General features: G+C 37.1%; 4 protein-coding genes and 2 non-coding genes across 6 annotated transcripts; 3 read left to right on the forward strand and 3 right to left on the reverse strand.

Annotated features, from left to right (window-relative positions):
* Nucleotides 1-62: 62 nt before the first annotated feature.
* Nucleotides 63-1085, reverse strand: LOC116012392 (putative F-box protein At1g19160). Its single transcript, XM_031251927.1, has one exon. It carries the CDS (start codon nt 1083-1085, stop codon nt 63-65), a length of 1023 nt encoding a protein of 340 aa, XP_031107787.1.
* An 894-nt stretch (nt 1086-1979) lies between these two features.
* On the forward strand, nt 1980-4670 carry LOC116033633 (pentatricopeptide repeat-containing protein At1g50270). Its single transcript, XM_031276394.1, has one exon. It carries the CDS (start codon nt 2123-2125, stop codon nt 3956-3958), a length of 1836 nt encoding a protein of 611 aa, XP_031132254.1. The 5' UTR covers nt 1980-2122; the 3' UTR covers nt 3959-4670.
* On the reverse strand, nt 3974-7975 carry LOC116033665 (protein root UVB sensitive 3). The gene is made up of 14 exons (XM_031276424.1): nt 7691-7975; nt 7071-7130; nt 6948-6986; nt 6811-6873; nt 6668-6724; nt 6528-6591; nt 6341-6424; nt 6030-6112; nt 5813-5942; nt 5617-5709; nt 5365-5497; nt 5007-5047; nt 4733-4920; nt 3974-4517 (listed from the first exon to the last, which is right to left on the reverse strand). The coding sequence occupies exons 1-14, from the start codon at nt 7901-7903 to the stop codon at nt 4419-4421; spliced, it is 1347 nt and encodes a 448-aa protein (XP_031132284.1). The 5' UTR covers nt 7904-7975; the 3' UTR covers nt 3974-4418.
* A 99-nt stretch (nt 7976-8074) lies between these two features.
* Nucleotides 8075-8148, reverse strand: TRNAN-GUU. Its single transcript has one exon. It is a non-coding gene; the product is annotated as a tRNA-Asn (tRNA).
* Nucleotides 8149-9663: 1515 nt separating this feature from the next.
* Nucleotides 9664-9769, forward strand: LOC116002412. The gene has a single exon (XR_004094435.1). It is a non-coding gene; the product is annotated as a U6 spliceosomal RNA (small nuclear RNA).
* A 420-nt stretch (nt 9770-10189) lies between these two features.
* On the forward strand, nt 10190-11944 carry LOC116001054 (LEAF RUST 10 DISEASE-RESISTANCE LOCUS RECEPTOR-LIKE PROTEIN KINASE-like 2.7). Its single transcript, XM_031240961.1, has 3 exons — nt 10190-11047; nt 11131-11187; nt 11697-11944. The coding sequence occupies exons 1-3, from the start codon at nt 10228-10230 to the stop codon at nt 11729-11731; spliced, it is 912 nt and encodes a 303-aa protein (XP_031096821.1). The 5' UTR covers nt 10190-10227; the 3' UTR covers nt 11732-11944.
* Nucleotides 11945-12421: the final 477 nt, after the last annotated feature.

The following is a 12421-nucleotide window of genomic DNA, read 5'->3' on the forward strand; positions in this document are numbered from 1 at the left end:
TTTGAGTTTTAAAAAAAAAAAAAAAAAAAAAAAAAGAACAAAACGTTGTATCATATCAACCCTCACATCCCTGTTATCTCATCTCCCTTCAAATTAACTGGCTCCCAATTTGTTCGGAAGGGAAAAATATCCATAGGAAAATACAGACCACTATGTTTATACACTTGAAGCCTATACCCAATCATCAAAGCCATGTCTGCAAGGCTGCAACCTATCAACCTCTTTTCATCGTTATCAATTTCCACAACATTCTTTATCTTCCACTTGCAATTTCTTCTGTCTTCTAGCTCCCAAAGCAACAATTTTTCTGACTTGTACTCGCACGAAAACCCTAGCTTCCCATTGTACTCCATGATTTGTTTTTTCTCGTAGCCTTCATCGTTCGACAACTCCGCTGTCGGTGTTGAGAACTCCGAATGAGTTTCTGTTGTCGAGTCAAATGTTAAAATTGAGTTTTTGTTCGTAAGCCAATAGACTATGCCACCTATACAGGCAGACGGTTGATGGCCGAAAATCGTGCATTGCTCCATTACAAGGTTTTTGGACTGCCTCCATGTCCAAAGTTTGGAATCAAAAACCTCACATATATAGCTATCTTGTCCTGATGACGAATAATGATAGTCAGAGAATCTAACTATTTGATAGTGAAAAGGTTTTGATTTAAGGACTGTCAAAGCAACTCGTTCAAATAGCTGACCTGGCTTCCTGGGACTAGGCAATGCAACAAGTTGGCTAGTGCTGGGCTTACAAACATAATATTGATATGATCTGTTTTCATACTTTCTACAGCACAGAATTCCTTGACTACAAGATGCCAAGATCTTCAAGTCATCCTCAAAGCATTGCATAGAAATATTATTCTGAACGTTCAAGGTTGGATTGATAGGGACAAATTGGGATAGATGATGATTGCCTTTGACTGTTTGAACAAAATATCCAAAGATATTTTGCGTTTTCAGACTGTAAGTTTGCATGAACCATGGGTCGTTGATGAGTTCCTTCAATTCCTTACTAACCACCTTACATGTATCCATTGTTTCTAAGGTTGTTCGAGTCAAAATCTCAAAAAGAACATCAGACATCATTGTGACAGAATAGAAAATTTACTCTACCTCTGTGTATTAATTAATTGTGTGTGTTACCTGAGATGAAATAGATATGCATGTATATATAGGACAGTCGGAAACATAATCCCATTAGGTTTAGGAGAAGGAAAGTTTATTTAGGAAAGGAATAGTTAAATTGAATCCTTTTAATTTCCAAAAAGGAAAAGGAAAGAATAAGTTACTTGGCAAGCAGGCAACAAAATCCCATTTCCCAATCAGTCAGACTGATTTAAAAATACAAATTGGGCGACACTGATTCCATATATTTTTTAATTTAAAAATAAATAAGTAATTGGTTTTTTTTTTTTTGATGAAATAAGTAATCAGATAGTGTATTAAAGTATTCAATTAGACATTGATCTCAGATATGAAAGATACGGAGGAAAATTTTTGGGAGATTATTATAATATTTTCTGTCCTTAAATTATAGGAGAGTTGTAGAATTCGTCTCGTGCTCACTCTCATAGTCTCATCCTTAAATTATAAGAGAGTTGTAGGATGATATGTAACGTGTTAGAAAAATGACAAAATTTGCAATAGTTTAGAGTCGAGAAGTAAGTGTGGCTAATAAGTATTAGAACACATGCTTTAATTATAAGTATGAACGAATCTTACAATTACTTAACTTAAAGACGAAAAATATAAATTTATATTATTATTATTATTATATGTGCATCAATATCTCAAGTTGGTCGGATTAATTATGAGCCCCCAACTAATCGGTTGGCGGTACACCCTTAAAGTGATCCCGCCAATCAGCTTCCTTGCCCTTTTCAAGTTTACTTGCCCCGGAGGTGAATAGCCTCTGGCCAATAGAACAATGTATGGAAAACTCAGGAAGCAGTAAAATGAATCTTTAACTTCAGAAAAAGGATTGACTCTGATATCCCGCCCATAGAGTCCGTTGGTGGAGTAAATTCCTAGTTGCTAAATTGAATTTTCAGTTAAAGGATCGGAGAAGATTACTTGAGTTAGAAAGTGCAGTAGCATTCCGGGCTCTCGCTCCTATCAATCTCATGTCAGCGCCCATTCCCAGCTTGCATGAGGCATTGATATCTCTGCTATTGTCACAGAAAAAATGGAGCTTCATCCGTCTCAAGCAGATTCACTCTCTGTTTATCACTTGCGGTCTGTACCACCACAATTCATGGCTCAGGAAACTACTCGACCATTGCATATCCCTGCCTGTGTTCCCCTCTTCGTATGCACTTTCTCTCTTCGCTCGGATCAAAGAACCTAATGCCCATTCGTGGAACACCATGATCAAAGGGTATTCCATGACTTCAAACCCCCATGACTCCATTGTTTTCTATGCGAAAATGCGGGAAAATCGTGTGTTTCCCAACAACCACACCTTTAATTTGCTTCTCAAAGCCTTTTCCAAGGCCAAAGCAGGAAACCCATTACAGGTTTTTGCTCAAGTAGTGAAGTTTGGGTTTGGTTCTGACCATTTTGTGCAGAATTCTTTGGTTTCTACTTTTGCTGTCTGTGGGCACATTGAACTTTCGCGCAAGGTGTTCGTTGAAATGCAGCAAAGAGATGTCATTTCTTATACTGCATTGATTGATGGGTTCAAGAGAAACAATAGGCCAGCTGAAGCTTTGGAGCTTTTTCTCGAGATGAAAAGGACGGGTGTGAGGGTGGATGAAGGTACTATAGTTAGTGCTCTTTGCACAGTTGGGATGCTGGGATATGTTTGGTTTGGGAAGTGGCTTCATGGATTCTATATAGTGCCTGGGAGAGTTCATCAGGATGTCTATATTGGCAGTGCTCTTGTGGATATGTATTCTAAGTGTGGATTCTGTGATGATGCTAGTGAAGTCTTTGCAGAGATGCCATGCAAGAATCTTGTTGCTTGGACTGCACTGATAGCTGGATATGTTAACTGTGAAAGATTCAAGAATGCACTGAATGCTTTTGAAGACATGCAGGCTAGTGGACTAGAGCCTAATCAAGCTACACTAACTGTTCTTCTCACTGCCTGTACTAAGCTAGGGGCTTTAGACCAGGGCAAGCAGCTTGAGAAGCATATTGACTCACAAGGACTCAAAATCAACCTGGCTCTTGGCAGTGCTTTGATAGATTTGTATGCAAAGTGTGGATGCATCAATGATGCACTTTTGGTTTTCAGAAAGATACCAGTTAAAGATGTTTATGTATGGACAGCCATCATCAATGGGTTGGCAATGCATGGTGAAGCTGAGAAATGCTTAGATCTCTTCAGGGAAATGTTGAGCAATGGGGTCGAGCCCGATGGAGTCACATTCATTGGGGTCCTCAGTGCTTGCTCTCATGGTGGACTTGTGGATGAGGGACAGAAATTGTTTGCAGAGATGGACAGTGCCTATGGAGTACAACCCACTGTTGATCACTATGGTTGCATGGTTGATCTGTTGGGCCGGGCGGGACGACTAGAGGAAGCAGTCGAGTTGATTGCAGGCATGCCAATGGAGCCAACCCCAGGTGTTTGGGGGGCTCTATTTGGTGCATGCATGATTCACAAGGAGTATGGACTGGGAGAATGGGTAGGAAATCTGCTAATCAGTATACAACCTCATCACAGTGGCAGGTATACACTTCTGGCAAATTTACATTCAATGTCTCAAAACTGGAAAGCAGTAGCTCAAGTCAGGAAAAAGATGAAAGAAAATGGAGTTGAAAAGATCAGGGGGTGTAGTTGGATTGAACTGGAAGGTGTTATCCATGAATTTATAGCCTTTGACAAATCACATGCCCAGTCTGAGAGTGTGTATCTGGTCTTGGATAGCCTTGCCACCCAACTGGAACCTGAAAATTTTGTTCTCCATAATGTTCACACAGGTGGCTTCCTGTTTAACAGTCTTAAAGCATAGTAGATTTCCAGGTTATCAATGAACACCATTCAACAACAATTTTATTTCTCAGAAAGACTACAAAGTATCAAGTTATAAACCACAATGAGAGATACACTCTGGTTGTTATATCCTAATATGTTACGCAATGATGCTTTCACATTATCTCCATCCTTTTGCGCTCCCTCTACATGGACAGAACAGCATATCAAGTAATTCTGGATTCTGGAAGATGAACCCAAAAAGTGACTCCTCTTACCAAGTCACGGTGGCTGTAAGAATAATTAATGAATTTCAAGCGGTGTAAAATCAAAGGATCACCGAAGAAATTGTTTCCAGTCTTTATGTTGCAAGAGTCACGGTGACAGCGAGAAAGTTGGAAACTCAAAATCCTAAGAATTCCCATGGAATGAAATAGAATTATGCCATATATCTGATCTCAACGGGAACTAGGAGACTTCCAGATGAGTCTTGAATGCTATTAGTCCGCTTTATCATCAGAAGGCTCCAATAACCAGTTTGCTCTCCAACCAATTGAAGGTGACAAAAGGCGTTCGGTTTTCCAACCAGATGACTGAAGCTGCCAAAAAGCAAAAATAGAAACGGAAAGAGTAAATATATTGTTCTTTTACTAGTTTGGAAGGGGAAAAGGGATAAAGCATTGTCTTATGTAACCAGATATCAAATGGTGTGCTTCAATATATAGTTTTAAGGAAACGACACTCCAATGTTATCTTGCTCTTCAATTTATTTCATCATCTCTAAGAAAACGCAGCTCTGAGGTAGACAAAATACCTTTGAAATGAAGATTTTGTAGTGCTTTTCAATCCACATTTCACTCTCCATATGCACATCTCGCTTCTCGCCAGCAAGTTTTGACATGACAAGAGCATGAATGAATGACTGCAAGATATCTGCTGCTGTTGAATCTTTATGCACAACAATGCTGATGATTCCATTTTTCTCCAGCAGTAAATACTTAGCTAGATAAGACCACCCAGAAGAGATAAGTAGATAATTTAGGTAAAATATTTTCACATTAAAAAATTATTATGCACAACATATCAACCTTTTCTGTAATGAGATCCAGCAGACTTTAAGAGTTCCTCCCTAGACATCAAGAAGAAACTATCACTAAATAACTCAAACATTCATTCCGTAATTTTTTATTTATTTATTTATTTATTTTTTCTTTCGGGTCTACTTGAGAGCACACCCGTGGAGCTATTCAGCTCCAATATGCATGTTTTTTCTTTATCTCTAACATATGTCTAGAATTGTGCTTTCAATAAGCGTAAAGCGGGCAGAGCAAATGCACAAATGATTAAGAAGAGCACAGGTCAGAAATTACCAATTGAACATGCACACTAAAGAACCAAATGCACATATGCAAACTCAATTTGAGCAAAAGAGCAAGCCCAACTTACATTTCATGAAATTTAAGTGAAGTAATCCTCACACCTAAGCTAACATTCTTGTGCAAAGTACTCTTAGGGCTCCATGAGGTCATCCATAACGGTAGAATATGCTCCATGGTCGAGACCTGCTTTGGAGAGAGAACTGGCAATAGTACAGAACAACTCAGTTTGAAATATGATGAAGATTGTCATTGTGATGTGTTTCATTTTCTTTCCCTTATATCCAAAAAAAAATAAAAATTATGAAGATTATGCAATCACCTTGGCCGGTCTTGAAGAAATGTGACAGAAGAATCGAGCTCCTTTCACAGTTAAGAGTTGTAAGTGAAAGACAACTAACGGCCTTATAATTTGCTACATATATCAAAATTAACAAAGATATATTAGATGCAAGATATTAGCAACTATACATGGGATAGGGGGGTAGGAGGAGAAAGGAAAGCAGTGCAAAACTGACCATACATATGGAAAATGGTAAGAGACAAGAACGAGATCCATATGGCAATTGCGTGTCCATTAGTGATGCGAGCAAGTAGCATTCCGAATGCCATACCAATCATTGTTGCAACAGTCTCTTGGCTTCCTTCCTATTTGATCAAGCGAGCATAAAAATGTAACAATCTGTGCAATTATTTAGTAGGAAAGCTCTGCAACATTAGTGCCAATCTCGGTACCTTTGCAGATATGTCGGCTGCATTATCTTGAAGGGCAAAATGCTGCGTCAAAGCTGCTCTAGTGGCTCCACTAGCAACACCAGCTAAATAGCAACAACACGTGAAAGAGATAGATAAGAACGGTTATCACATAATGACGTGAAAGATGTAAATCCAAATCGCTAAAGATAATTGGAAACTTTACGTATCAGTATTGATGATGAAATCCAAAATATTGAGAAACCAAAGCTATAACATATACATGCTATAGATGACCAAGTCCATGGCCAAAAAGAAGGCTTCAACATTTGAAAGCAGTTTTTAGGACTTACTAAATGATCTTGATAAGCTCCCCAAACATAGAATGAACAAAAATGCTGATGGGAGTAAAGGAGAGAGTAGGTCCATCAACATTCCTGTGAAAAAGATGGCACACACAGATGGAGATTAGAGAGAGGAGGATAGGGTATTTAAATGGATATTCTAGGCCCAATATTAGAAAGAGATTTGTTAAAGAACCAAGATCATTCATGAAATCTGCAATCAACCGCCACATTTTGGCATTGCTATCCAAATTCGAACCCTGAAAACAAAAAAACTACAACTTTAGTACCTGCAACAGATCAGATAAGCAATTGATCAAGCAAAAGCACACAAACCTGGTAACACGTGAATAAAATGCCACCAACCATTCCTGATAGATCCCGCAAAAACCACTGTACCAAATCCAACATAGTATAACTGTTGCCATCACCACAACATTAGACAAATTTCAATCAAAGTGAAGGACTGTAAATTCTACCTGAAATGTAGCCCCAATGACAGTAGCTGATTTCTCTCCTACACCAATGGCACTTAAAAGGGCCTAAAAGTTTGCATAAATTAGCCTCTAACAGCACAATAAGAGGTAAAACAACACACTTCTATACTCAATCTTACCTGTGTAGACAGCATCATCCGCACATAAGTTGAAAGCCCCTATAAAAATTTAAAGTTACTAGTCAAAATTGAATTTCGTATAGCAATTGAGAAATCCAACAATGGGTATTCAGAAATTTGAACCTGCAACAAGTCCCACACTTGAAAGGGTACATAATCTGGAGTCACACTGTTTGGAAACCCCTATTTATGCAAAGAAAAAAAAAGTATTACACACCATACTACAACCACAAAATAAATTTATGGGAAATGAAGACTAGTCTTGTGCTTTTAACTTTCCATTACCAAAAAAATGTAATCTTTTCACTAGAAAAATGATAAAGAACATATGATTTTATCTTCTTCTTCTTTTTTTTTTTTTCTTTCTCAATTCAACATTTTAATTACACATAAAGATTTTGTAAATTTGACATTATAACTCATCCTACCATATGCATTAATAGTTTAGCAATCTGGGTCATAGACATATATACTCAAAATTTCCATTCATTAAAAAAAAATCTAATCTTTTTACTAAAACAACACATCTTTTTAATATTTCATTTATCAATTAAACCAAAATTAACAATTTTAATTACACTTCAAAAATTTGCAACTTCTACAGTGCTAACCCTCCCACCTTAAAACCTACAGTATGATTCATACAGCTCAATCCACTTTATTTATCTATAATGATACAAGCTAATTTACAGCACAAATGACAATTAAAGTAGTATGTATATTGAGACAGATAGAGAGCTTGCCTCGGGTATAAAAGCTTGGAGAATTTTGCCAGAGATATGAGTGAATGGGTTGCTTGATTTTTGTATTGAAAGAGAAGAAGAAGAAGAGGAGACAGAGATGGTGGCAGTCTTGGTAAGCTTAGTTGAGGTTGTGCCGTTCCATTCTTCGACAATGATCGCCGATGTTGTCTTCGATATTGATGGGTTTTTCTCATCTTCTTTCGGTGTTTTCATGGCGGAGTCAAACTTGAATCCGTTACTTTCTTCTGTTTCAGTTCAGTTCCGTTCATCAAGACCCCAGTCTCACAAAGGGTATTGATTTTAATTTTTCAGAAAATTAGGGTCAACATTAAAAAGATGGATCTTTAATGATTCAAAGTTTAGGGGTAAAAAATGAAAATATTTCGCTAGAAGGAGGGCTTGAACCTCCGACCTTGTGGTTAACAGCCACACGCTCTAACCAACTGAGCTATTCCAGCTATTGGTGGTTTTTGCAAACAAAACTATTTAATAACAGTTTGGTTTCTCGGCGTCACGTCCTCCAGCCATCTACATCCTGTCCTCCGCCAGGCCACATCAGAACTCCGGCCAAAATTCTAGTTTTGACTCAAGGACTCACCATCTACTCTCCTTTGGGAAGTAGGTCTCACACCCCCCACTTCTTTTCCCTCTCTAAACCCTCAAGAAAGCATTTTTATCCATAGCCATCTTCCAACAAGAAAAACCCAAGCATTGTTTACCTTGGGTTCCTGCCTTTGCATTGGCCATATTTATCTTCAAGAATCGATTTTTTATCGAGAGGGTAAATATATTTAGTCTTACTTCTCCCTTTTAGAGAGGTTTAATACTTTAATCTGATAAAGTATTTAGTCATTTCCATTTTTGATCATAGGTCAAACGTTTTTTAAGTTTTGTTTGAGATATTTTCATTTTTGGTCCTACTGTTATTGAGACATTGTCAATTTTAGCTCACTTCATTAATTTTTATCACATTGCGGCCAGTCTTATGTAGTATTTGCCACTTTTAGTCCACTGTTAAAATTTTCGTCAAATAACCATCCAAAACTGGGGTATTTTGGTCTTTTCATGTTTTAATCATCTCCTTGACCCTTTGTCGTGGTTTTCCTTACACATTTTCATCCAATGAAGAGGTCCGGCGAAAGTCATGACTTTGTAATGTGGCTCACATGGCTTTCGTCGAACCTCTTCATTGGATGAAAATATGTATAGAAAACCACTGCAAAGGGTCAAAGAGATGACCAAAGCATGAAAAAACAAAAAATTACCCCTATTTTAGATGATCATTTGACGAAAATTTTAACGGTGGACTAAAAGTGGCAATGACTAAATAAAACTGGCCATAATGTGGCAAAAATTAATGAAGTGAACTAAAATTAGTAATGCCCCAATAACAGTAAGACCAAAAGTGGAAATGACTCGATTTCTTTCATTCCCTTTACATTTTACTCCTATATGCAATATTGAAAGTATTGAATGGGTATGGCTTTCAATCTATGGTTAGAAATCATTGTTTGTGGTACTTGCAAAGCTGGTTTGCCATACTGTCCTGAATTATGGTGTGTTTGGAAACTCGAAAAATAATTTCTGAAAATCATTATATGGATTTCCAGTGTTCGGAAGGAGTAAAATTTAAAGTCAATAGAAAATAGACATGTTGCATCTACATAATTACATATATACTTATATTGTATGTGAAACTGGAAAAGTAATTTGCATTTCATTGAAGGAAGCTTCACACAGCGTAGCCCAGTAGCCCCATATGGGGTTTATGTAATTCATTAAGGTTAATGCATATATCATTTAGGATTTATTTGCAACTGTGTGTAGGATATAAGTCAGTAATGTTGAAAATTCAGTAAACCTAAAAATTTGCTGCACTGTAAATATGGTGATTTGTATGACCTTCTCTGAAGTTTAATATAACTACAGCAACTTTTAGTAGTGACAGGAATGAGTTCTTAGAAAGATGCTTTATCCTTTCAGGGACATCCGGATATCCAATAAAATTGGAACGATAAAGAAAAGATTAGCATGACCCTCTTAAGGATGACATGTACAAATCGAGAAGTCCAAATTTTTAGAGGCAATCCCAACCAAGTTAGTCGAACTGGCTTGATAACCACAAGATTCTAAGTTTGGGCTGCCTATGGTCTTATTGATTTGAGGCAGTCAGCTATGAGTTCTTCATCATTGAAAAGCATACTTTTGGATCACATATTAGAAACCTTTTTAACAATATGATATTAACCACTTGGCAGAGTTGTGTTGCTATTTGGTGCTAATGTAAACCTGGTGAAAATACTTGGTGCTTATTAGTTATTGGCTAGATATATTATGTAGTCTGGCTCTTCTTTTTAGGAGAATTGAAAATCTTTCGCCTCCACCGAAAAGAGCATTTCCCTACTTGCAAATGTCTGTCTGGTTGTCAAGTGCACCTGACCATTTTGCTCTTGCTTTATACCTCTTATATCTGCACTATTATATTTCCTCTTACTTTTCAAATATCATCTTTTTGAACTTGTTTGCTTCATACTTTCATGGCTTTGTCAATGTTGTCCTTTATGTATTACTGCCAGATTTTGCTATTGTTCCTGCTAATTCACCCGCTTGAGGCGGTTCCAAGTATCATTCCGCTAAATGGCACTTGCTCAGAAAGATGTGGCGCCCTTTCTGTCAAGTTTCCTTTTGGTTCTAGTTATGGCTGTGGACATCCGGCCTTTGCTAGATACATCAAATGCAGCGATGGGGTGCTCCAGTTCTCCTCTGGCACCGGGATTTACACAATATCGTCAATTGACTATTCGAGTGGTGTTATGGTGGTCACAGACCCCTTCATGTCAACTTGTTCCTCAATGCAGAATTCCGGGAGCTTTACACTCGATCGTGGAAGTCCTTTCAGCATAATGCCAGAGAACATTTTCGCTTTGCTTGGATGCTCTACTACATCTGCAGTGTTTGATCCAAAGCAGGATTTATGCGATTCGGGCTCAGGTTTGAATGTGTGCAGAGGCCTGTATTCTTGCAAAGGGGTGACAGGGATTGGTTTGGAACCAAACGCGCCAATATCTACTTGTTGTGTGTATAATCCTCCGGTTCCATTAGGCTCGGGCAATGGTTTGGATCTCCCTAAGCTCCAATGCTCATCTTATTCAACAATATATGGATTCGGGGGAGATGAAGGCGATCCGATGAAATGGCAGTATGGGATTTCTTTGCAGTTCAACAACTCGTATTCTTCTGATGCATGCAAGAACTGTGAAGATAGTGGTGGCTTCTGCGGGTTTTCTGGTTCTGATGAGTCCTTCTCTTGCACTTGCCGGAATGGAGTTAACACCACAGTCAATTGTTTTGGCAGAGGTTTGTGTCATACATACCAGCACAAGAAAACAAAAAAATTTCTCCCTTTCTAATTAGTGATGTTTTGGATCTGATGTGATCAGGATATGCTTGGAGTGGGACATGGAGACACAAAATTCAAACAAAAGTGTACATTGGAGGTAAATGCTCCTTGACTTTTCAAACAAAAAGTTCACTGTGTTTGACAACATTTACTGGTATATCATGTGATTTTGTATTGCTGTTTTTCTCTCAAAGTATGAACCTCATTCTCACCCCGAGTACTGGCTTCTGGTGGACCAAAAGGGGTACTAGAACAAAGAAAAATAATACTAATACAAATTTTTTAAAAAGGGTAAACTAGTGCACCATAATGCAAATTATAGGTAAATACTCAGACAGCTGTAATTGAATCATTTTTTCAACACTAGATCTAGTAACATCTATGAAAATCAATTTATTTTTTCAAAACTGGACTAAAGTATTGTACTTATTTGAAAATATTTACATAAACTTTAAACGTGTAACGGGCTGTGCTTTCTATCATGTAATCCAATGAATTTGGTTATCATCAGTAATCAAAGTGCAGTGTTTATCTTATTTATAGTAGTAATGACCTGTTTGTCTTTTTAATGATATATACGTCTTCAATGTCTTTTTGCTATTTCAGGGTTCTTGTTCTTATGGATGATGTTTTTCATTTAAAAGCTGCAGAGCTTGTGTCAGTGGAGGATGCTGCAAATGGTTGCAGTACATTATCTACTCTTTGTTGAAACTATTGATGTTATATGGTCCTGTTTCAAGAAATTAGCTTCAGATTTCTTGATTTTGAAGTGGGTATTTAAGTAGGCTTTAGTGTTCCACCACTTAAATTGTGCATGTTTTTCAAGAGGCAATGGAAGTACTATAATTTTAGTATTTTCATGTACTCCTTAGATTTGATTTGTCCCATTTAACGTTTTGGTAATTAATTTGATTAAATTTTAACTAAACTTTTTATGCTGCAATATAAAATATATATGAAAACAATATATTGAAATTTAAACGTAATTGAAGTATGTGTTCTATATGAACTAAAAGTCTAACTTTATACCAGATGAGAATTGAACTCATGACTGAGAACCGGACTAAATTGAAACATGCATTTCATCTCAATTAATAGCACAATACGTGGACTATAGTCTCTTTTTTTATCTCTCCATCTCAATTAAAAATCTGAGCTGATAGTTGGATATCACATTTATATTTATATATATATTATATATATATGCTCAACAAACATTGCTCATCTGAATATTGCTTCATGAACTAAATCTTTTCACAAAAACTTTCTTCACCCCAAATGTAACGTTAAAAAAAATTATTTATTAATCAAATACAAATCATATAATGTTG

This window comes from Ipomoea triloba, chromosome 1 (genome assembly GCF_003576645.1).
Source record: "Ipomoea triloba cultivar NCNSP0323 chromosome 1, ASM357664v1".
NCBI classification, from domain to species: domain Eukaryota; kingdom Viridiplantae; phylum Streptophyta; class Magnoliopsida; order Solanales; family Convolvulaceae; genus Ipomoea; species Ipomoea triloba.